Source organism: Rhinatrema bivittatum, chromosome 7, assembly GCF_901001135.1.
Source record: "Rhinatrema bivittatum chromosome 7, aRhiBiv1.1, whole genome shotgun sequence".
Classification (NCBI taxonomy): Eukaryota; Metazoa; Chordata; class Amphibia; order Gymnophiona; family Rhinatrematidae; genus Rhinatrema; species Rhinatrema bivittatum.
Genome location: NC_042621.1, coordinates 139,807,948 through 139,831,016, shown reverse-complemented (window position 1 = coordinate 139,831,016; position 23,069 = coordinate 139,807,948). Strand labels below are relative to the sequence as shown.

The 23,069-nt window shown below is 48.6% G+C and overlaps 1 protein-coding gene across 1 annotated transcript in view; it reads right to left on the bottom strand.

Annotated features, from left to right (window-relative positions):
* Nucleotides 1–7,560: 7,560 nt before the first annotated feature.
* CNOT1 (CCR4-NOT transcription complex subunit 1) overlaps nucleotides 7,561–23,069 on the bottom strand; it is a 987,642-nt gene continuing 972,133 nt past the window's right edge. The window contains 3 exon segments of the mRNA XM_029609242.1: nucleotides 7,561–8,629; nucleotides 9,294–9,428; nucleotides 10,966–11,098. Of these exon segments, the coding sequence (XP_029465102.1) occupies nucleotides 8,551–8,629; nucleotides 9,294–9,428; nucleotides 10,966–11,098 (347 nt within the window). The 3' untranslated portion in view covers nucleotides 7,561–8,550.

Sequence of the window (23,069 nt, the reverse complement as noted above, 5' to 3'; positions counted from 1 at the left end):
GGAATACCTTCACCGCCGCGCTTGAGGAATGCACCCGCTGCCTCCCAAGTCCACGCCGGGACCGAGGCGCCTCTTAGCCCGCCCAAGCCTTGCTTGGGGACTGGGTCCCTGCCGCGATTCGGCCACCGGACCGAGGCCAAAACCTCCGAGGGATCGCGGAAATCACCCCGGGAAACTCAACTGGGGGAGGGACCGAATGGTATCACCGCAGGAGTGCGGGGCTCGATGTTCCTGTAGAAATTTAGTAAGTGGAAAGTAGATTGGAAACATGCTCAGCGAGCGTGCAGGCTCTCCAAACTGCTTTGGAGATGGAAATTATTGAAGAGCTTCACTTCCTGTGGGGGTATATGTACCCGTGCTGACGTCAGATCCGTCTCCAACTGCTAGCACGAGCACACTATACCCACTTGTTCTGAGTCCATCTGGCTAGATGACAGGAAATGACAGGTTACACATTTTAACTAATAGATCAGAAATTTCGTTTTTGAGTTCCTTCAGTACCCTAGGATGCATACCATTTGGTCCAGGTGATTTGCTACTCTTTAGTTTGTCAATCTGGCCTACTACATCTTCCAGGTTCACATTGATTTGGTTCAGGTTCATCTGACTCATCACCCTTGAAAACCATCTCCAGAACTGGTATCTCCCCAACATCCTCATTAGTAAACACGGAAGCAAAGAATTCATTTAGTCTTTCTGCAATGGCCTTATCTTCCCTAAGAGCCCCTTTAACAGTTCATGCAGCCGAAGCTGTGTGGAAGGTCATTCTGAGCTTTGAAAGAGCTATCTGTTTCAGGACAGACATATCACTTCACGTGTGCCCATAGGGAAAATTCCATTAACTATTACTGAAGAGAATTGGGGGAATGCCACTTCATTACCAGGAGCTGGAACTGAACTGGGAATGAAGCTCCCTTAATATCTCTTTTGTGTCCTTTCTTTAACTGATCCAGATTTGCCATGGTAAGAAACAATATTCTGGTCCATTGCATAAGAACATATCATCATATTGTGTTAGACCAAAGTGTTTGCTTCTTTACTTCAATGTTTTACAAAATTCTTGAAAGTGAGTTTTACTGACAGCTTTTCATGGCTTGTATCAAACCCATTATTCTGTACACATGGATCAGCACAGTGTGTTCACCTGCAATAATTCTTTGAAGGCATTCTTCAGTGATCTACACTGCTGGTTTACATGACCCTATATGCCTGTTAGAGCTACCCTCACCTAGTTTTAGAAAGGGGTAGGCAACTCTGGTCCTGGAGTGCTAGAAACTGGTCTGGTTTTCAGGACATCCACAATGAATATGCATATATGAGGCAGTATATGCAACAGGAAAATTAGTTTCTTACTTGATAATTTTCATTCCTATAGTACCACGGATCAGTCCAGACACCTGGGTTTTGCCTCCGCACCAGCAGATGGAGACACAGCAAGACTTTGACGGGCTGTGTCATATACCAGGGTGCCACCCACAGCCTCTCAGTCTTACGTAATGTTAAAGCAGAATGGAACAACCAAACTACCTAGCTAACTATACCTCGCCTATAAAAACCCGAGTCCAAAAACCCCCAACTGGAACAGAATTCCCAGAACCAAAGGAGTGAACAATGATAAAATATAACAAATATCCAGGAAAAGAATATACGAGCGGACTCTCCAGAATTACAAACATACAGATATGGGCGGGTCCCTGGACTGATCCGTGGTACTACAGGAACGAAAATTATCAGGTAAGAAACTAATTTTCCTTTCCCTGTACGTACCCGGATCAGTCCAGACACCTGGGATGTACCAGAGCCAAGTTATCTAGGGTGGGAACCAGAGAGTCCTGCTCGGAGCACTCCCTCGCCGAATCCACCCTCAGTCGAGGCTTGGATATCCAAACGGTAATGCCTCGCAAAACTATGCAACGACTTCCAAGTAGCTGCCCTGCAAATTTCCTGAGAAGACACTTGAAAAGATTCCGCCCAAGAAGCGGCATGAGACCGTGTAGAATGAGCCCGAAGGCCCACTGGCACAGCTTTCCCACGTAGCAAATATGCTGACCCAATGGCCTCCTTGAGCCAGCGAGCTATCGTAGTTTTCGAGGCTGCACTTCCTCTCTTCGGACCACTCCACAACACAAAAAGATGGTCAGACACACGGAAAGGATTCGTTACTTCGAGATATCGCAGCAGCACCCTGCGAACATCTAGTTTCCGTAAATCCCGTGCCATCGGATCAGACCGCTCCCCTGCGGGGAAAAAGGGAGCTCAACCGACTGATTCAAATGGAAAGAGGACACCACCTTTGGCAGGAAGGAGGGAACCGTCCTCAACGACACTCCTGAATCCGAGATTCGCAAGAACGGCTCCCTACACGACAAAGCCTGCAACTCTGATACCCTCCTAGCCGGCGAGATCGCAATGAGAAATGCCACTTTCAGCGTAAGATCCTTCAGCGTCGCCCGCTTGATAGGTTCAAAAGGAGATGAACATAGGGCCGAAAGCACCCAATTTAGGTTCCAGGAAGGGCACGGATGACGCAGTGGAGGACGCAAATGCTTAGCCCCCCGAAGAAAACGTGCCACATCTGGGTGTAATGCTAAGGATACCCCTTGGACCTTACCCCGAAGACAACTCAGAGCTGCCACCTGGACCCGGAGGGAACTGCAAGATAGACCTTTAGCAAGACCTGCCTGAAGGAATCCCAGAATGTCGGAAACCGATGCCCGCGTAGGATCCACTACCCGAGCCGCACACCATTCTTCAAATACTATCCAGACCCGAACATAAGCCAAGGATGTAGACTGTTTCCGTGACCTCAATAAGGTAGCTACCACCGCATTGGAATATCCTTTATTCTTCAAGCACTGCCTTTAAAAAGCCATGCCGCAAGACAGAAGTGATCCGCCTCCTCCAAACAGACGGGGCCTTGATGAAGAAGAACCGCGGACTCCTGAAACCGAAGAGGGGCCGTGACCACCAAGTTGAGGAGATCCGCAAACCATGGGCGCCGGGGCCACTCCGGCGCCACCATAATTACCTCCGATGGGTGAAGCTCTATACGCCAAAGCACCTTGGCTATCAGGGGCCAGGGAGGAAACACATACAGTAACACGTTTGTCGGCCAGGGAAGGACCAGAGCATCGACACCCTCTGCCCCCCTTTCTCTGCGCAGACTGTAGAACTGTGGGGCCTTTGCATTCTGGAAAGTGGCCTTCAGATCCATGTGGGGCGTGCCCCACCTCTTGCAGACTAGACGAAACGCCTCGTCGGCCAGTTCCCACTCTCCGGGATCTAGATGGTGCTGACTGAGAAAGTCTGCCTGTATGTTGTCTACCCTGCCGATGTGAGATGCTGCAATGTTGCTGAGATGTCGTTCCGCCCAGCTCATCAAATGTTGTGCCTCCGTCGCAACTAGTCGACTCTTGGTTCCTCCTTGGCGATTGATGTACGCCACCTGTGCTCGCATTGTCCGACAGGACTCTGACTGACTTCCCCCGAAGCATCGGAAGGAAGGCTTGCAGGGCCAGAGACACCGCTCTGGTCTCCAGGCGGTTGATGGACCACAGCGATTGTGCTCTGGACCACTGTCCCTGTACCGACCTTCCTAGACAAATCGCTCCCCATCCGGAGAGACTGGCATCCGTGGTGACAACTGTCCAGTCGGGCATCACCAGGGGAACTCCACACGTCAGATGATTCGAGACAAGCCACCATTCGAGACTGGTTCTTGTTTGGTCCGTAAGTGGAAGAGGTAGATAAAACTGCTCTGACACAGGATTCCAGCGGGACAGCAAAGCAGATTGTAAGGGACGCAGATGGGCGAACACCCAGGGAACCAAAGCTAAGGTGGACGCCATGGAGCCCAAGACTGAGATAATCTCTCACCAGTGGCATCTGTAGAGACAATAGGTTCCTCACTTGACTCTGTAGCTTGACCACTCGTTCGGCCGGGAGGAATACCTTGCCCTGCCTTGTGTTGAACAGAGCTCCCAGGAATTCTAGGGACTGTGTTGGGGTCAGACCACTTTTGGCAAGGTTGACCACCCATTCAAGAGACCGCAACAGTTGAAGAACCCACCGGACCGCTATCTGACACAGAGGCTCGGACTTCGCTCGAATCAACCAATCGTCCAAGTAGGGATGTACCAGAAACCCCTCCCTCCGAAGTTGAGCTGCCACCACCACCATTACACACCTTGGTGAACGTGCGGGGAGCGGTGGCGAGTCCGAAAGGGAGAGCTCGGAACTGATAATGCCTGCCCAGAATGCAGAACCGGAGGAACCTCTGGTAAAACGGCTGTATGCTGATATGGAGATATGCTTCCGTGAGGTCCAACGAGGCCAGAAACTCGCCTGGCCGAACTGAGGCAATAACCGAGCGAATAGTCTCCATTTTGAAACGCGGTATCCGAAGACACCTGTTGATTCTTTTTAAGTCTAAAATCGGTCTGAATGTCCCCTCCTTTTTGGAGACAATGAAGTAAATGGAGTGTGACCCCTGCACTGTTGCTCGGCCGGAACTTGCACTATGGCCCCCAAGTCCTGTAGGCGCTGCAGATTTCCCTGGACCGCTTCTCTCTTTTCTCGGTACTCGCAGGGAGAAACGAGGAACTTGTCTGCAGGAGTCTGTACAAAATCTAAAGCGTAGCCTTGACTTATCACGGTGAGGACCCACTGGTCTGATGTTATTTTGGTCCATTCCTCGAAGAACAGCGACAGTCTGGCCCCCACATGTGGTACTGGGTGAGAAACCGGAAGAGAGGAATAGACCGGATGTATCTTATTGTGGAGTCTTAGATCCTGCCCCCGATTGAGGGTTAGTTTGCCGAATCGTCTGCAGCGAAAGGACTGAGGCCATGAAGGCTGTCTGGAAGAACCTGAGCGGTAGGATGACCCAGAAGATCTCGCTGGACGGGACCTCCTGTTTCCCTGGAACCGAGATCTAGCAGAAAACGAGCCCCGAGATTGAGGCCTATCCTCTGGAAGTTTATAGGCCTTGTTCTCTCCCAGTGATTGCATATCATCCAATTCCTTGCCAAACAACAACTTCCCATTGAAGGGCAGGGACCCCAGATGGGCCTTGGAAGAGCCGTCCGCAGCCCAATTCCAGAGCCAAAGGAGACGGCGTGCGGAAACCGCGGAGACCATGGATCTGGCGGACGTGCGCAGGAGATCATACAATGCATCCGCGCTGTAAGCGATTACCCCCTCCAGACGATTCGCCTGTGTGGCTTCTCCTTCCGAGAGATCGGCATTGGCCTGGAGTTGCTGAGCCCAGCGAAGGCCAGCCCGAAGTGCAAAGTTACTACATATCGCTGCGCGGACACCCAGTGCAGACACCTTGAAGACCTTCTTGAGCTGGAGCTCCAGCTTCCTGTCCTGTAAGTCCTTAAGAGCCGTAGCCCCTGTCACTGGAATCGTGGACCTCTTCTTCATGGCTGACACCGCTGCGTCCACCCGAGGAAGATGCAGGATCTCCAAAGCGTCTTCTGGGAGAGGATACAGCTTGTCCATAGCCTTGCTTACTTTCAGACCCAAATCTGGAGTGTCCCATTCCCGGAAGAGAAGGTCTGTCGCCGAGAAGTGAAAAGGAAAGGACACCGTAGGTCCCCTGAGACCCAATAAGACTGGATCCATAGCTCCCAGACAGGATTCTTTCGGCGGAGCGTCTATTCCGAGCTCCTGCAGGATGGCTGGAATGAGCGGTGCCAACTCATCTTTTTTAAAAAGACGTACCACCCGTGGGTTGTGTCCCCGTCCCTTGCTTGCGCTCCCTTGTTGGTACTGGGCTGCGCGGATACCTCCGTATCTGCCTCATCGCCCTTCCCCCCCCCCCCAGGGGCCTTACCGGAGGGTCCGTCTCGTCCTGAGATGTGGAATCCGTGTCCGACCCCGGCGGAGCGGACCGCAATGGTCTTTTTCCTTTTGGCAGGTCCGAATCCCCCCGGGACTTACTCCTTTTACGTTTCTCCTGGGACTTTGGCTGAAGCCCCAGCTTCCCAGGAGTCAGCTTTTTACCCGCTTTCTTAGCTTTAAAAACTTTGTGCATAAGTAGCACAAATTCTGAGGAAAGACGATTCCGAGGGGGAGCCCTCCCCCGGGCTATCCTCCTGCAAGGGAGAGGCCTCCCCGGCTGGAGCGTGCTCCCCCCGATGGGAGCTGCTGAGGAGAAAGCGCGAGAGGCAGCGATCCCTCCCCCAGCGCTGACTGCGTGGCTTCCCGAAGTGAGCTCAAAATGGCCGCCGTTCCCGCGCTCAGCGGGAACGGATCTTCCAGCCCTGCCTCACCCGGTCCGGCACTCACCGGCAAACGCGGCGCTCGAATAAGACCCCCCCCGACCAAAATCGGAAGAGCCCTCATCTCCCTGCACGCATCCGAACACAGGCTGTCGCGCGGCACGATGACCCCCTAGGCATCTGTCCTTGCTGCCGCTTGTAACCCCCGACGAAAAACTGCAATAAAACTACAGAAACAGCAGCGACGATAGCGGAGAGCTGGCGCACAAAGGCAGGAAAAACAAACTTTTTTTTTTTTTTTTTTTTTTTTTTTTTTACAGAGAAGCACTTGCCGATCGTTGTCCTTGGTGCTGGACCTCCTGCTCCAGTGGGGGGGTGAGTGAGCTGGGCTCCCCCGTATCACCCCCGACGGGACCGGGGTCCTCGACCCTGAGCAGCGGCCTCAACCAGGGGGGATGGTCCCCTCAGAACCTTCTAACCCCCTGGGAGGCTCTCAGCGACGAGGGACCTGACTTCTTTTTTTTTTTTTTTTTTAACTTGTAAAACCGAAAGTAACAAATAAATCCTGACTATAACTACACTATACCACTACACAATCAGGAATTTCCAGAAACTGTGGGTTTTGCACCTGCCATCTGCTGGAGACAGAGTAAGACTGAGAGGCTGTGGGTGGCACCCTGGTATATGACAGAACCTGTCCAAGTCTTGCTCTGTCTCCATCTGCTGGTGCGGAGGCAAAACCCAGGTGTCTGGACTGATCCGGGTACGTACAGGGAATATACCTCATACATATTCATTGTGGATATCCTGAAAACCAGACCAGTTTCTAGCACTCCAGGACCAGAGTTGCCCATTCCTGTTCTAGAATGATCAGTTTTTATTAGACAATTGTCCATTCTATCAATCTAGGCAAAAACAATCTAGAATGGAGTGTGTAGGGAGGCTGACAATATATAAATCCAATAAGATACTACCACTAGAGACAGTTATAATTACCCTTTCTGAAAGGTCAAATGTTTCCTGATTCATAGTGGTGACAATTAAGCTAAAGAGCATCTGCCAAAAAAAGTATAGAAAGCCTTAAAAATATTACAAAATTGAAAATGTATTTAGAGAAACACAGCTAAAAAACAGAAGGATTTACTGAAGCTCATTTGAAACAAGTCACAGTGTGCTGAAGCATACTTGGGACAACTGCTGAGTCCATAAATTGTTTCCCAGCTGGCATACAACCCAAGGAGTTCAGCTAATCAGGGTCAAAGGATTCTTAACTCTACCACTCACCTGTGATTTCCAGTGAAAGAGGAAATAAGAATGAAACCAAGTAGTTTGCTGCAGGTCATGACTTTAATGGTTAACTACAGAATGCATACATACAAGAAATGGGAGAACTAAAGCTCAGAACTAGAAAGGCTACAAAATACAACACATGGACCAATACATTTACAAAACATTCAAAATCTTACAAAATGGCCTGTATTGGTCCTTTATGTTCTTTTTACAAACGTATAGATTGTGTGGCCATGGGGAGCAGTCCATAGATTTTTCTTCTCCTCCCTTTTACAATTTACATGTGTCAAGAAAAAAAATACAGTAGGTAAGGTTGTGATCCATTCACTTAAAGAAAAAGCCCCCAGATGCTCCACTTCCTGCTGGCTTTGCGATGAGAGGGGCTGTGAATCAGAGAAACACCGGATATCAATCCGTAATTTCTTTCATAGCATCCCCTTTTCTTTTAAATTTTGAAATATTGATTTAGAGTCCTCTTCCAAATTCACAAGAAAAAAAGTAACATAATATTGAAATAAAGTTTTCAATATTCTTTGGGACTGCAAACAAAGCAGGAGTTCCGACCCCTCTTCCTCTCGGACAAGTGCTTGGCATCAGCTGCTGTCCCTTACTCCCCCTCCCATTATTATGAAGACTAAACAGGTGCCAGTTATCCACCTGCCGTCTACTAAACCCACAATTTGCACAAACCCACCTTGAAGTCCAGACAAGGTTTTATTATTTCTGGTTCAATATATTTACACTAGCTCAAAATGATATTCACAGCATCTTCTAGATTTTGGCCAAAAAATTTATACATATATATATATATTTATTGAAACTTTGGAACATTCCAACCTCTATCCCTCCCCCCACCATATACAGACACAAGACTGTTCCGCTCAAGGGCTGGTTGGGTCTGTCCCTGAAGCAGCTGCTGAAAAGTAGGTACAGTTGAGGATTCTTCCAGTTGGCGAAATGGGATGGTTCTATGACCACCACTATTCCCATCTTAGCATGAGAAAACAAGATTCCTTTTTTTTTTTTTTTTTTTTTAACTGGCACCAGTGCCTTCCATCACCTGCTGAGCTTGCTTCTGGCCCATACAGCATTGTGCCACTGACTGAAACAGCCTAAAACAGAGAGAACAGGGAAGCTTATAATTCAAGACCATGAGATGTCAGATGGAATCTTCCACAAATCTACCCACACTAGTGCAATAAAAAGCCAGAGCAGTAAGTAAGGATAATGCCCATTATTGCTTTCATAACAGCCTTCTGTTATTTGGCTTGCAGGCTAATGCTTACTCCTCTGTGCATCTGCTTCTCCATTTTTTTTTGGGGGGTAAATAAAAAGACCTGACCTTACTAACCTCCCTCATTTACTCTCACAGGATATTAGGTACATTAACATTCATATAATAAACAAGATTTGCTACTAAATTTATAAAGATAGGTACCAATGAAATCAATTACTTCTGTTCCCATTCACTTTCAAGAGATCCTGAAACAGTCATATCCTAGCTAAATAATGTTTTTAGAACTGGGAGAGCTAGGATGCATGGGAATGTACCACACTGAACACCATACTATGGTTTTCCCATACATATGAAGGTACTCATAGCACAATATTCTATTTGAAAAGGGATTATACAGTGTATATGGCTACCCTCCCTGGAGATGACTGCATGTAATTTTAAGCTTTGTGCTACTAAGCAGAATGGACATAGGATTTCCTTGTTTTTTTAATAATGCCTTTATCCAAATCACTAGCAACCAATCAACACACTTTACTTACTTCTCAATTTCAGGGGCACAATGAACAAATTCATGGTTCCAGAATTTAAATGCTGGATTTTTAATCAGCTCAATGAAGGTAATAAGGAGTCCCCATGGGTGAGGCCGGTTTACAATCAACCGTTCTAATAGAACCCTAAAACAGCAAGGAAGAAAATTACTCAGCATGTCCCTGGGTAGCATGTAGGATTTTAAAAATAGGCATTAGCTCTCTTAATTATGGGCACTACACATTAACACTTTCACAGTTACCAGTCAAATCACATGATTATTTCTTCTATTTCTAGGTTACCTATTCAGTCAAAGGCTCTAGGTGGATTACAATACATAAAATATAATCTACAAAACCAAATGTTACATCAACACACAAATTGTTAATTTAATAAATAATAAAAGCAATAAATTAAGTGATATTGCCAGAACAAATATCACAAACAGAAACCAGCAAAAATTCACCTCACATAACTAGTGGAGCATACTGAGTTAAATTGTTTTATAATTTATATGGTATTCAGTGAAAATTCAACATACATAACCAAGTGATATTGATCTCTGTGTATAATTTCCAGAAGGAATTTTGCAGAATAGTATCTAAATATTGAATATATATCTAGGGCTTCTGATTTTAGATATTTATAATTGTAAATTTTGGTATTTTCTAGCTAAACAGGGGTTCTTTGAGGGTACCAAAAACTGGTGTTTTATCAGTGTTTGTACTATTGTTAGGTACCTTTTCTGGTTGAATCAGTGTAGCTGAGGAGTTGTTCACATGGAAAGGGTGCAAAAACAATGTGCAGGATCCAGGATAAGCAAAGGAGGCATGGAATACTAGGGGAAATTATGTTTTTCTAGTGGTTATTTAAGAAACACCTATTTTATTTTTGCAGCAGGGGTGTTTTATTGGGGTTTATTGATTAAAATCTAAAATTTGAAGCCTTAATTCCACTGCAGTCTGTCCTAAATCCAGCTGCATGACTTATTCTCCAAAGTCGCTATGCTCACATAACCCCTCCTTTGAAGTCATTGCATTGGCTCCCTATCTGCTCCCGCATAAAGTTCAAGCTCCTCTTTCTCACCTACAAATGCCTTCACTCTACAGCGCCTTACAACCTCTCCTCTCTTATATCTCTCTACACCCCTCCTCGTGCTCTCTGCTCAGACAAGTCACTCCTATATGTGCCCTTCTTTTATACCACCAATCCCTGAACTCCATGCTTTCCACCTGGCTGCTTTCCACCTGGAATTAAGTCTCTCTGAACTGGTGTGTCATGCTCCCTTCTCTCAACAAGTTTAAATTCCATCTAAAGACCCACCTTTTTGAAGTTGCTTTTGAATCTTAAGCCTGATTGTTTGCTTTTAGCCTCATTACCTAACTTTTTCTTTTTTAACCAATGTCTTGCTTTATGAAATGCCCCAAGTCTCTTGTTTGTATGCTTATTAGATTGTAAGCTCTACTGAGCAGAGACTTTTTGTGTGTTTGTACAGTGCTGCGAATGTTGTGTAATGCTATAGAAATGTTTAGTATTAGTAATTCTATCCAAAGACTGCACTGCTTTCTGTTTCCTTCTTCAATACTTGCAATATCTGTCACTGGATGACACCTGCTATCTCCACAGAACAAAGGCAATGGACCCCAGCTCTGCTATAAGCTTTTAGTCTGGACGAGGTCTCACCTGGTGATTTGTTCCTGGATGGCTTCAGTGTTGGCCTCCGCAAAGAGGTACAGCATGGTACAGCTAAAGTAGTGCGTATGACTGTTTGGATACCGCAGCTGATTGGCAATTGCATTCAAAAAAAGATATCGACCTGTACACAAAAAAAGAAAACCAATATATCCATCCTCTCAAGCAAAAATAAAAGCTCTAGCATACTGAATGATTAAAGATATCTAGTGCTATTCACACTTGCATCTTCTCACTAAGTCAACAGTAAAGCACCATGATGGGTTGGAAAACTCCTCAGGGCAGGTCTCCTAAAAATAGGAAGAACTTAGCAGTACCATTAGTTCAAGGGCTGCTCTGTATCTACCATATCTGACTGCAGAAAATAACGTAGTTTCTGAAAATGTTCTCCTAGATCAAAACAAAAGGGTAAAGTCAGCATGGCCTTTATAATTTGACACCAGAAAGGCAAATTACATACATCACAGGAAGGTTCCTGAGGGCTACAAGATTTTCTCAAGCTTGTTCACATCAGCTAATGTTTAATTAATCAACACCACACAGGCTGCCAAGCTAGAGATCAGGATTTCTGGAGCATTAGCTGGTTCTGTCTCTCAGCGTAGACCTAGATATGTTTCCCCATTAGGTGTCCTGTTCCCAATTCAGCTACTCTGGGATCCTAATTCCCTCCCAACCTATAAAACTCAAGTCTACAGCATGAAATAACAATAAACAACTGAAAGTCCATTCCCTGCAAGAGAGCTAATGCAAAGCCACCTGCTCAAGCTCCTCCTAACTCCCTAGAGAAATGGAAAGTAGATTTGTGATACTGGAGTACTGGATATCACCCTGAGAGAAGCATAAATAGAATGAGACATGTTGGTCTGTGCCCAAGGTATATTCAAGTCAATTACCCTTGAGCCTAGGACCTATAGAACAGATCAAATTCAGGGCGAACATGGAAATGGGAGCTCTGGACACTAGGAGTAAGGCATAGAGAGCCCTTGATGTCCAAGGCCATAAAGCCACTTTCTTCTTTGGCCACAAGTGTTTCCTTATACTCCAGGGACTAGGAAAAAATGATTGCTGTTCGGGATAATCAGTCAGTCTCAGGGTTCCACCTGCATAAACTGCCTCTGGCTGAATGGCCTTTCTACTCTGATTTGGCCCACATGAATGACTAAGAGAGGACCAAGAAAGACTCCATGCATAAGGAGGCTTTTACTATCCCTTAACCAACAGGTCATGTTAGCATAAGGGGCAATACCGATAGCTGACAGTAAAGGATAACACATCTAAGAAATATCTGGTTGTAAGCCCTGGAGGAGACAAGGGATTGGAATGCCCCTGTGTATTAATGAGGTGAATTGCCTAAGACAATAGTTGCCAATCCTGGCATGGAGAACCCATAGCATGCAAATAATGCATATTCATTGTGGATATCCTGAAAACCTGACTGGCTGGGAGTCATCCTAGGACAGGTTTGGGAACCTCTGGCCTAAGATCTGCCATTCTGCTTGGGAACCAAAATAATAGCCCACAGCTATTTCTGGGAGCCCTGAAATAATCAGAATTATACATCTGACCCCTTTTCAAGGGAGCGTTCCAAAACCTGTGGCTGACTGAACCAGCCTAATATCATCGCTACTGAGGCTTACACTGAGCATTACAGAGAAGCGCCCCAACTTCAAATGGTGTTCAACCATCCAGAGTATAAACTTCCAAGAGTTGCCAAGAAGAAACATGCGAAGAATGTCCAACAAGCCAAAACCATTGTCCTGGACTACCTCCCTGAGGACTAGAGAGAGCTGCCCGATAGATTGCTTGTAGCTTCTGAAATGGCCCTGACCAGGATTGGTATTAGGGGTAGGGAGGTAAAGAGGGCTTCTGAAAAGCAGCTCTAGCCAGACTATAAACTTTCACCTCTAAAATTGCTATGAAAGGGGAAGTGCTATTACTAGATGATTTCAATCTACTGGATGTTAATTAGGACATTCTAACTGTGGAGTTATCTAGAAGCAGGAAGATCCTGGATTCTCTGCAGGGAAAACTGTTCCGTCAACTGGTAACAGAACCCTCATGGGTGGGAGTGATACTGAACCTGATGATTAACAGTGAGAAGAGTGTTTCCAATGTCACAGTGGATGATTATCCTGGATTCAGTGATCACTGGATGGTGTGGCTCAGTATTAAACACAGGCAGTGAAGGTTCATGCATATGTGAATGTCTTAGACTTTAAGAAAACAACTTTATTTAAATGGAGGAATCAATCAAGGAATCATTGGTTGGGAAAATGTGGGGGAAGCAAAAGAGCAGTGGGCAAAACTGAAAAAAGATTGTAAGGGTAACCAAGCTTTTTTTGTATTTAAAGATTTTATTGAAAGTCAAATATTACAATTAATAAAATATATAACCAAAAGCATATTACAATGTGTGACATTTTTATATAAACTGAAACCCCTCACCAATCCTCCCCCTTCACCTGCAAGTAATACAACCAAAAGGTTATTAAATCAGTTGAGCTCCATAATGTTACAGTCTCATAAATAGCACAGTTATCCTGAAGAGAAGACATACATCAAAACATAAAAAATGTTATCCGTTATCAGCATATGTAAATATTCATGTAAAGAGTAGGTAGAGAAATAAAGGAGTATAGTCTCAAATTAACCATGCAGGTATAATTGGAATAAGTAATATCATTCCTATAATTAAAGTGGACTTTCTAAGGTAAGCCATCAAATGTACATCTCCATTTATACTGTAGGAGCTCTAATACCCAAAACCCAGAAGAAATTATGGGGGAACTTTGATAAACAATATAACCTAGCGCAAGCAAGTTTCCCCTCATTCAAAAATGGACCCCATACTTTTTGAAATAACTATTTATGTTTATTCAGGGCAGCTGAAATAGATGCCATTCGGCAATAGTAATGCACTCTGTGTTGTACTTTTTGTAATGAAGGAATTTTAGAGCATTTCCAATTCAATGCAAGCTCACATTTAGCTGCAATAAAAACTTGACAAAGTCATTGTTGATGTTTCCCTAAAGATTGCAACGGGACATTAAGGAAAACAAGACCCATATCACATAAAGCTTCAACCCCTAAGATCTCCTCTAGCCATGTAATCACCACAGTCCAGAATACGGAAACCTTATAACGCCACTAGATGTGAATGAAAGTGCTTACTTCACCACAACACTTCCAACAAAGATCGCTAAGGGATGGGTATCAACAATGAAATCTGTGCGGTGTGAGGTGCCACCTAACAAGCAACTTATAGCAGTTTTCTTGTAACGCTGCAGAGATGGAGCATTTCCGAATTGACACAAATACCTGATCCCAAGTTTCCAATGAAAGCTTCCTCCCCATGTCTGCCTCCCAAGCCTCAATATGGAGGAAGGGTTGTCCAATAGGGCTATTAAGAATGGAGTAAATTTTTTAGATCAAACCTAGTTTCCTATCAAATGCTTGAAGAGAGTTTTTCCTTGCGCTAAATCAGAAGTTATCTCCGGGGACTGGAGAAAATGGTGCACTTGAAAATAAGCTAAGAAATCCAACTCTTCCCAATTATATTTGGCCTTAATATCATCACTAGTTGTGATACGGCCCCCAAACAAATATGTTCAAATCGAGTTATACCTCAGGTTCGCCATTCCTGAAAGGCCTTATTATAGTATCCTGCAGGGAAATTTTTATTATAAAATAAATGGGAAGAATAGAAATAGTCTCGCCGCTCTACCAATTGAACCTTCCATTTGGACCAAACCTTTAGTGTAGTGGGTAAAGAAGATGGTAAATCTCCCCTTATGTCCTGCAGCTGCCAAGGCATTGCACTCAGAGGCAGCCCTTCTACTGTATTGTGTTCTAGCTGAACCCATTGTTTGGATGTGATTAACCTATACATATCTAAGATAGCCTTCAGTTGGGAAGCGATATAGTACCTTCCAAGTTCGGTACCCCCATATCCCCCTTTCCCTTGGTTGATACAAAAGACACAAGACCCTTGGGGGGAGTTTCCTCCAGATAAAATCAAAGATTTTCTTCAGCCACATGTGCTAATAAAATTGGGAGAGTAATAAATAAAAAAAAAAAAAAAAAAAGAGGAAGGATGTTCGTTTTTACAATTGCGATCTGCCCCAGCCATGAAAAGTGTTCTCTATCCCACCTGAGTAAATCTTCCACAGCCTTCACCAACAGGTTCAGAGCAAAGAGATCCTGCACATCAGGCCCAATCTGAATTTCTAAATATTTCATAGACTTTTTTGCCCATTTATAAGGGAAGGTCACTCTCAATAGACTAGCATCATTATCCATTAGGGTAACGTTCAATATTTCAGATTTGTCTAAACTGACCTTAAACCCCGAAACTGCACTAAAAAGTTTAATTAAGTTCACTTGTAACATTCTGCAGTGAAAACATGGGCTCAGAGTGAATAAAAGGTCATCTGCAGAGAGGGAAATTTTGAGGCTCGTACCTCCGCTCTGTACACTGCAAATCCCCTTAGATGTCCTAATTCTAGAAGCAAACGGTTCTAAGGCAACCAAGCTTTTTGTTAGGAATTAAGTAAGAGGCTATTGTTTGCTAAAGTAGTAGCTGAAAAGATAAGGGAAAAAGGCTTGCATTCAAACAGATTGCAGAAAAAGAAAGCCTGGCAACAATATCTGGAAAAGCTGGGAAAGTAGTTAGGGCGGCAAAGATACAAATGAAAGAAAAAAATAGAAAATATGGTACAACAGGGAAGACTTTTTTTTTTTTTTTTTAAAGATATTAGTGATAGAAGGAAGTACAAGAGAGGCATTTTGAAACTGAGGTGAAAAGGAGGAATATGCAGATGCTGACAAGGAAAAAACATAATTGCTTAATATTTCTGATTTGTCTTCACAGAGGATAGGCCAGAAGACAAGACTACAGAAAAAAAGACAAATAGGATTAGTATTGAAAATAAGGTAAACCTATAGTAACTGAATGTAATAGCTGAAAGGTGGCATGTAAATCTAAAAGAAATAAAACAAAAATCAAATGATATTCAGAAGACTGTTTATGAGATAAAGTGATGGGGCCGGATGGGATACATCCAAGGGTTTTATAGCTGACATTTTCAAAGCTTCTTTAGAACTGGAAGAATAGTTTGAGGACTAGAAACAGGTGGATGTGGTTTCTCTCCACAAATGTGAAAGTAAGGAGGCAGCTGAGAATTACAGGCTGGTTAGTCTGTTCTCTATGATGAATATACTAATGGAATTGCTGCCCAAAGAGGATAAGAAAATTATTATTTACCTGCTAATTTTCGTTCCTGTAGTACCATGGATCAGTCCAGACAGTGGGTTATGTCCCCAATCCAGCAGATGGAGTCAGCACAAGCTTTGAGGGGGCGTATCCATATATACTACTACCCCCTCTGCAGGAGTTCAGTATCGAGTATATCAAAGCCCGAGTAGAAACCCCCGAAGGATCAAGTTTGTGGAAACAGATAATGAAAACAATTGTAACCGCAACAAGTAACTGCAAACATCCTACCAACTTGTAGGGAGCTGTGAAAAACAGCGAAAAGAAACGACTGTGAAGACACAGAACACTGCGAGCAAGAAGCAGCGCAGAGCTGAGCAGGATCAAGAACCCAAACGCGGTGGGCGTCTGGACTGATCCATGGTACTACAGGAACGAAAATTAGCAGGTAAATAATAATTTTCTTTTCCCTGTACGTACCTGGATCAGTCCAGACAGTGGGATGTACCCAAGCTTCCCTAAATCGGGTGGGGTCCTGCGAGGCCTGCTCGGAGAACCTGCTCGCCAAAGTGTCCAGAGACCGAAGAGGCGAGGTGCAGACGATAGTGCCTCGAGAACGTGTGTAACGATTTCCAGGTGGCTGCCCTACAAATTTCCTGCGAGGATACCGAGCGAACCTCCGCCCAGGAAGCCGCCTGAGAACGTGTAGAATGCGCTACGATTCCGGGTGGGGGAGTCCGACCCGCCCCAATGTAAGAAGCAGCAATGCCGGCCTTCAGCCATCTGGCAATGGTAGTCTTTGAGGCCTGAGACCCCTTCTTAGGACCGGCCCAGAGTACAAAGAGATGGTCAGAGGTTCGGAACTCATTTGTAGCCTCCAGATAGAGGCGCAGAGTGCGCTTGACATTCAAGAGACGGAGAGACTTCGGCTCTGAGGAAGAGAAGGACAGCAACTCCACCGTCTGGTTCACATGGAATGCAGAAACCACCTTCGGAAGGAAGGAGGGAACGGTGCGAAGCGAAACTCCGGAGTCGGAGAAACGGAGATAGGGCTCTCTACACAACAGAGCCTGCATCTCCGAGATGCGTCGAGCGGAACAGATGGTCACAAGAAATACAGTCTTGAGAGTGAGATCCTTTATCGTTGCGCTGCGCAGCGGCTCGAACGGTGGTCCCGACAGGGAGCAAAGCACAAGGTTAAGACTCCAGGAGGGACAAGGGTCCCGTAACGGAGGACGCATATGCTTGACACCCTTGAGAAAACGAGCAATGTCAGGATGCTGTAGAAGAGAGCCCCCATCGCTCAACAGCGAACCAAGGGCGGCCACCTGAACCCGTAGTGAATTATAGGTGAGCCCTTTTTCCACCCCCGCCTGTAGAAACTGAAGGATCTGAGGTACAGAAGCCTTAGCGGGTCTCGTGGCCTGGCTGGTACACCACAGCTCGAACACCTTCCAGACTCGAACATAGGCCGATGTCTTTCGTGCCCGCAATAGCGTGGATACTACCGCCTCCAGGTAGCCCCGACGCCGGAGGCGGCGCCTCTCAAAAGCCAGGCTGCAAGACAGAAGAATTCTGCCTGCTCGAAAAATACCGGGCCCTGATGTAGGAGCTGGGGGAGGTGCCCCAGCCTGATTGGCCTGTCGATCACCAGCTGTAGCAGGTCCACAAACCAGGGTCGCCTGGGCCATTCTGGGGTGACGAAAACCACGGTCCCCTGATGGCTTTCTATTCTGCGGAGCATCCTGCCCACCAGGGGCCATGGTGGAAAAGAAAGATATGGCGGCCACGGGAGGACCAGGGCATCCACTCCCTCCGCGCTCTCTCCAGCGACTGAAGAAGCGTGGAGCCTTGGCGTTGAGAGCGGACGCCATCAGATCCAAGTGGGGGGCCCCCCACCGATGGACGAGAAGTTGCATTGCTTTGTCGGAGAGAGACCACTCTCCGGGTCCAGCAGTTGACGACTGAGGAAGTCCGCCTGGACGTTGTCCACACCGGCGACGTGCGAGGCCGCTAGCCGGACGAGATGACGCTCCGCCCATTGCATCAGCAGCGCCGCCTCGAGCGCGACCTGCGGGCTGCGCGTGCCTCCTTGGCGGTTGATGTAGACCACGGTGGGAGCGTTGTCCGATAGGATTCTGACTTCTCGGTTCCGAAGAAGCGGGAGGAAATGTCGCAGAGCTAGCCGGACCGCTCTGGTTTCCAGACGGTTGATTGACCACTTCGCCTCCACCGTGGACCACGTCCCCTGCGTGGCGCTTCGATCGCAGACTGCACCCCAGCCTGCTAGACTGGCATAGGTGGTCACCACCACCCAATTTGGCAGATCGAGGGACATGCCACGGGCCAGGTTCGGCGGATCCAACCACCAGCCCAGACTGTCCCTGGCATTCTGTGGGAGTGGGAGAATCATCTGATAGTCCTGCAATACTGGTTTCCAACGGGAGAAGAGCGCCCACTGTAAGGTCCTGAGGTGCGCGAAAGCCCAAGGTACAAGGTCGATGGTGGACCCCATCACTCCCAGGAGTTGCAGGTAGTCCCAGGAGGTGGGCTCTGGTAACGCAGAGAACCGTCGTGTGTGATCCCGCAAGGATTGAGCTTTGTCCTGGCGCAGAAAAACTTTGCCCAGTAGGGTGTCGAAAGTTGCCCCCAAAAAAAACCCAAGCGTTGCGAGGGCATGAGGGAGCTCTTGGAGAAGTTCACTACCCATCCCAGGGAATGTAGAAACCGTACTACTCGAGTCACCGCTGAGCGTCCATGATCGAATGACTTCGCCCGGAGGAGCCAATCGTCCAGATAAGGATGAACCAGGATGCCCTCCTTCCGGAGAGCTGCACCACAACTACCATGATCTTGGTGAAGGTGTGCAGCGCCGGCGCCAATCCAAACGCGAGAGCCGTGAACTGAAAATGCTGGTCCAGAATTTTGAAACGAAGGAAACTGTGGTGGTCCGGGCGGATGGGAATGTGCAGGTAGGCCTCCGTTAAGTCCAGGGAGGCGAGGAACTCCCCCGATGCACCGCCGCAATCACTGACCGGAGCGTTTCCATGCGGAACCGAACGACTCGAAGGGATTTGTTGACTTCCTTGAGGACTAGGATAGGCCGGAAGGAACCGTCCTTCTTTGGTACGACGAAATAGATGGAATAGTGGCCCGAGCCCAGCTCTCCGAAGGGCACGGGCGCAGTAGCGCCTATCTCCCGGAGTCTGTCCAGAGTCAGCTGCACCGCTCCTCTCTTGAGGTCCGAGCCACAGGGGGAAAAGATGAACCTTCCCTGCGGGGGGCGGACAAATTCCAATGCGTAGCCGTGTTTTATGGTATCCAGGACCCACTGGTCCGAGGTGATCCGTGCCCACTCCGCTTAGAAATACGTTAGTCGGTCCCCAATCCTGGGGACAGGGGAGTGGGCGAGACTGGCATCATTGTGAAGACTTGGTATAGGGGTTCCCGGTTCCGGGAGTAGTGCGTGAGGGCCGATGCCCGCGGAAGGCGCGCAACCAGGGCTGAGACCTGGGGGCGGATGGCCGGGAGCCCGTCTGTCTGTAGCCCCTGTAGCGCCGTTGCGCTCTGGCTCTGGTCCGAGAAGAAGAAAACGCTCTGGATGGTCGAAACCTATCCTCCGGCAGCCGATGAACAGCGTTCTCCCCCAGGGACTTGATGATCTGGTCCAAATCCTCCCCGAAGAGGAACTTGCCCCTGAAGGGAAGAGAGCCCAGACTGGACTTAGAGGACGTATCAGACGCCCAATTGCGTAGCCACAGTAGTCGTCGTGCTGCCACTACCGAAACCATGGATCTTGCGAGGACCCGAAAAAGGTCGTACGAGGCGTCCGCCCCATACGCCACTGCGGCTTCTAGCCGATCTGCCTGGGCAGCCTCATCGGACGGCAGGTTCTGAGACGTGAGGAGTTGTTGCACCCAAAGGAGACTAGCCCGCTGGGCAAGCGAACTGCACATCACCGCCCGCATACCCAGAGCGGAGACCTCGAAAACCCGCTTAAGGAAAACTTCCAACTTACGATCCTGTGTGTCCCGCAACGCCGCACCTCCCGTCACTGGGATAGTCGTCCTCTTCGTGACCGCCGACACTGCGGAGTCCACCTTTGGGACCTTGATGAGGTCCAGAAAATCTTCGGGGAGCGGGTACAGCTTTTCCATAGCCCGGCTGCTCTTCAGGGAGGCCTCCGGGGTGTCCCATTCCCTGGTGAGAAGTTGTAAAAACGAGTCATGAATGGGAAAAGCCTGAGCCCTCGGCCGGAGTGCCGCCAGGACAGGATCTCCCTTCCTTGAAGAAGTGATGACAGCGGGAGCTACTGGGGCAGGCGGGTCTGGTGGCGGATCCAAATCTAATTCTTGGATGATCTGCGGGATGAGGTCGTCCAGCTCTTCCCTCTGGAAGAGGCGTAGGGTACGCGGATCATCCCCCTCCTGTGTGCCGTCCCCTTGTCCCCCGTCCGGGAGGTCAAGTCCATGTCCCGCTGGGTCTGGCACCGCCCCCACTGCCGCGGGCGTGGATCGGACCCGGGTAGGAAGGCGGGAGGCCCCCACTCCCGGAGGGTCGGGGGGGGGGGCCGGCGAGGGCGACATCCGAGGGATCTTAGGAGGGGGGGGGTGTCCCACAGGTGCTTCCAGCCCCTGCAGATAAGCGGTATGCATGAGCAGGATAAACTCCGGAGAGAACCCCGGCCTGCTCGGGTGCGCTTCGGGGGCGGCGTGGTTCCTGCTCCCTGGCTCTGGGTGCTTGGTTCCTGCACCAAAATCGGGGGAACACTCCCGCTGGTAGAGTCCTCCAGGGATCCGTTCTCCCTCGTGGCCTCCAGGGATCCGTTCCCCCTCGTGGCCTGCGCCTCAGGGCGCTCAGAATGTAAAATGGCCGCCGTTCCCACCAAAAATGGCGGAGTGGCCGGCCCGCACCGCCCGGGCAAAAAAGAGAAATCAGTCAGGGACTGTGAGGTACCTTCCCCCCCGGGAAGGCATCGTGCACAGATGCCCTCCCGGGAAATCCGGGACCCCGGGTCTCCGCAGGCCGCACAGCGGGACGGCCGCGGCATCGGGATCGCTGCAGGAGAAAAGAAAAAGCCACGGGGGGGGGGGGGGGGGGGGGGGGCCACGCGCACAAAGGCGCCGCTGCGGGGGGGCCCGGTCGGCCCGCACTGCCCGCTGTCTGAAAATAGAGGAGGGTGCCGCGGGGGGGCCTTCCTGGCCACACGACCCGCCCCAGACATCTTTCCCTAAATGGCTCAGCAGCCCATGAGGAGCTGTAAAATGGCCGCGGGTGAGGGAGTAAAGAGCGAAGAGGCCGGCTCCACCGGCTTTCGCGGGCACCGGGGGCTGAGCTGTAAAGGAAAAAACTACAAAGGAAAAACAAACTTACCCCTGGCTGCAACGAGAAATAAACAGCAAGGCCGCAGAGAAGAGACAAGGAAGATAAGCCACTCCCCAGAAGTTGAAAGAACTCTGCCTTTTTTTTTTTTTTTAAACTTAATACAAACTTGATCCAAACTTGATCCACAGAAAAAGACAACAACAAGCCATAATCAAGCAAGAAAGTGAAGGAAAAGGAGGGGAAGCCTGATTCCCCTACTCGCATCTGCTGGAGTCAGAAGATACTGAACTCCTGCAGAGGGGGTAGTAGTATATATGGATACGCCCCCTCAAAGCTTGTGCTGACTCCATCTGCTGGATTGGGGACATAACCCACTGTCTGGACTGATCCAGGTACGTACAGGGAAAGTGCAGTTTCTGGAATTGAAATGATTACAAGATCTGAGGCAAGTATGGTTTTATCAGAGGTAGGTCTTTGATGATTCTAATCACTTTCTTTGGATGACCAGAGTTTTGAATCAGGGAGAGAGCTATTATACTTGGATTTCTAGAAGGCATTTGACATGATTCCACACTGGAAACTTATAAATAAGCTGAATGCTCTTTCGGGTTGATACTCTAAGGCCGCGGTAGAAACAGTGCGGCAGTGTCAGGCGCACCCTCGTTCCCCGCACGCACAGTTCTCTTCACCTACCGCAGTCTATACTCTCTTCTAATTGCATGCAAATGCATGCCGCGGCTGCGAAGCCTTAGGCAAGCGTTAGGCCCGCGCAACCCATTTTACTGTATAGAGCGCCTATACATTATCCTGGGTTCGCGGGCCTAACGCTTCACGGCCGCGCTGGTATCTGTCATTTCAAATGTCATTTCAAATGACAGGTACCAGGAAGTGGACAGTTATGTTCCCCGATGCTCGGCAAACTATCCCCCAGCCCCCGCTCACCTGCCCTGGCCCCGTCCGGTCTCCGGTGCAGCCCCAGTCCTGTCCCCTCATCCCAAAGCAAAAAAAAACAAAACAAAACTGAAAAAGTAGCAAGGCTCGGGCCTGCTACGTTAGTCCCTTCTCCCTTCTCCTGATTTCGGCGTTCAAGGCGGCCGGGTGGCCATGCATTCATCCAGGCAGAGGGAGCCGGCGGCGAAAGCGGCCTCCGGCTCCCTCTGCCTGGATGAATGCACGGCCCCCGCCGGCAGCGAATGAATGCCCGTGCGATTTCGGCGCTCAAGGCATGAGCTCAAGGCATGAGCGCCGAAATCGCACGGGCATTCATTCGCTGCCGGCGGGGGCCGTGCATTCATCCAGCGGCCCCCGCCGGCAGTGAATGAATGCCCGTGCGATTTCGGTGCTCATGCCGTGACGTCACGTGACTGCCTTGAGCGCCGAAATCGCACGGGCATTCATTCGCTGCCGGCGGGGGCCGTGCATTCATCCAGGCAGAGGGAGCCGGAGGCCGCTTTCGCTGCCGGCTCCCTCTGCCTGGATGAATGCACGCCCACCCGGCCGCCTTGAGCGCCGAAATCGGGAGGAGAGGAGAAGGGAGAAGGGACTACTGTAGCAGGCC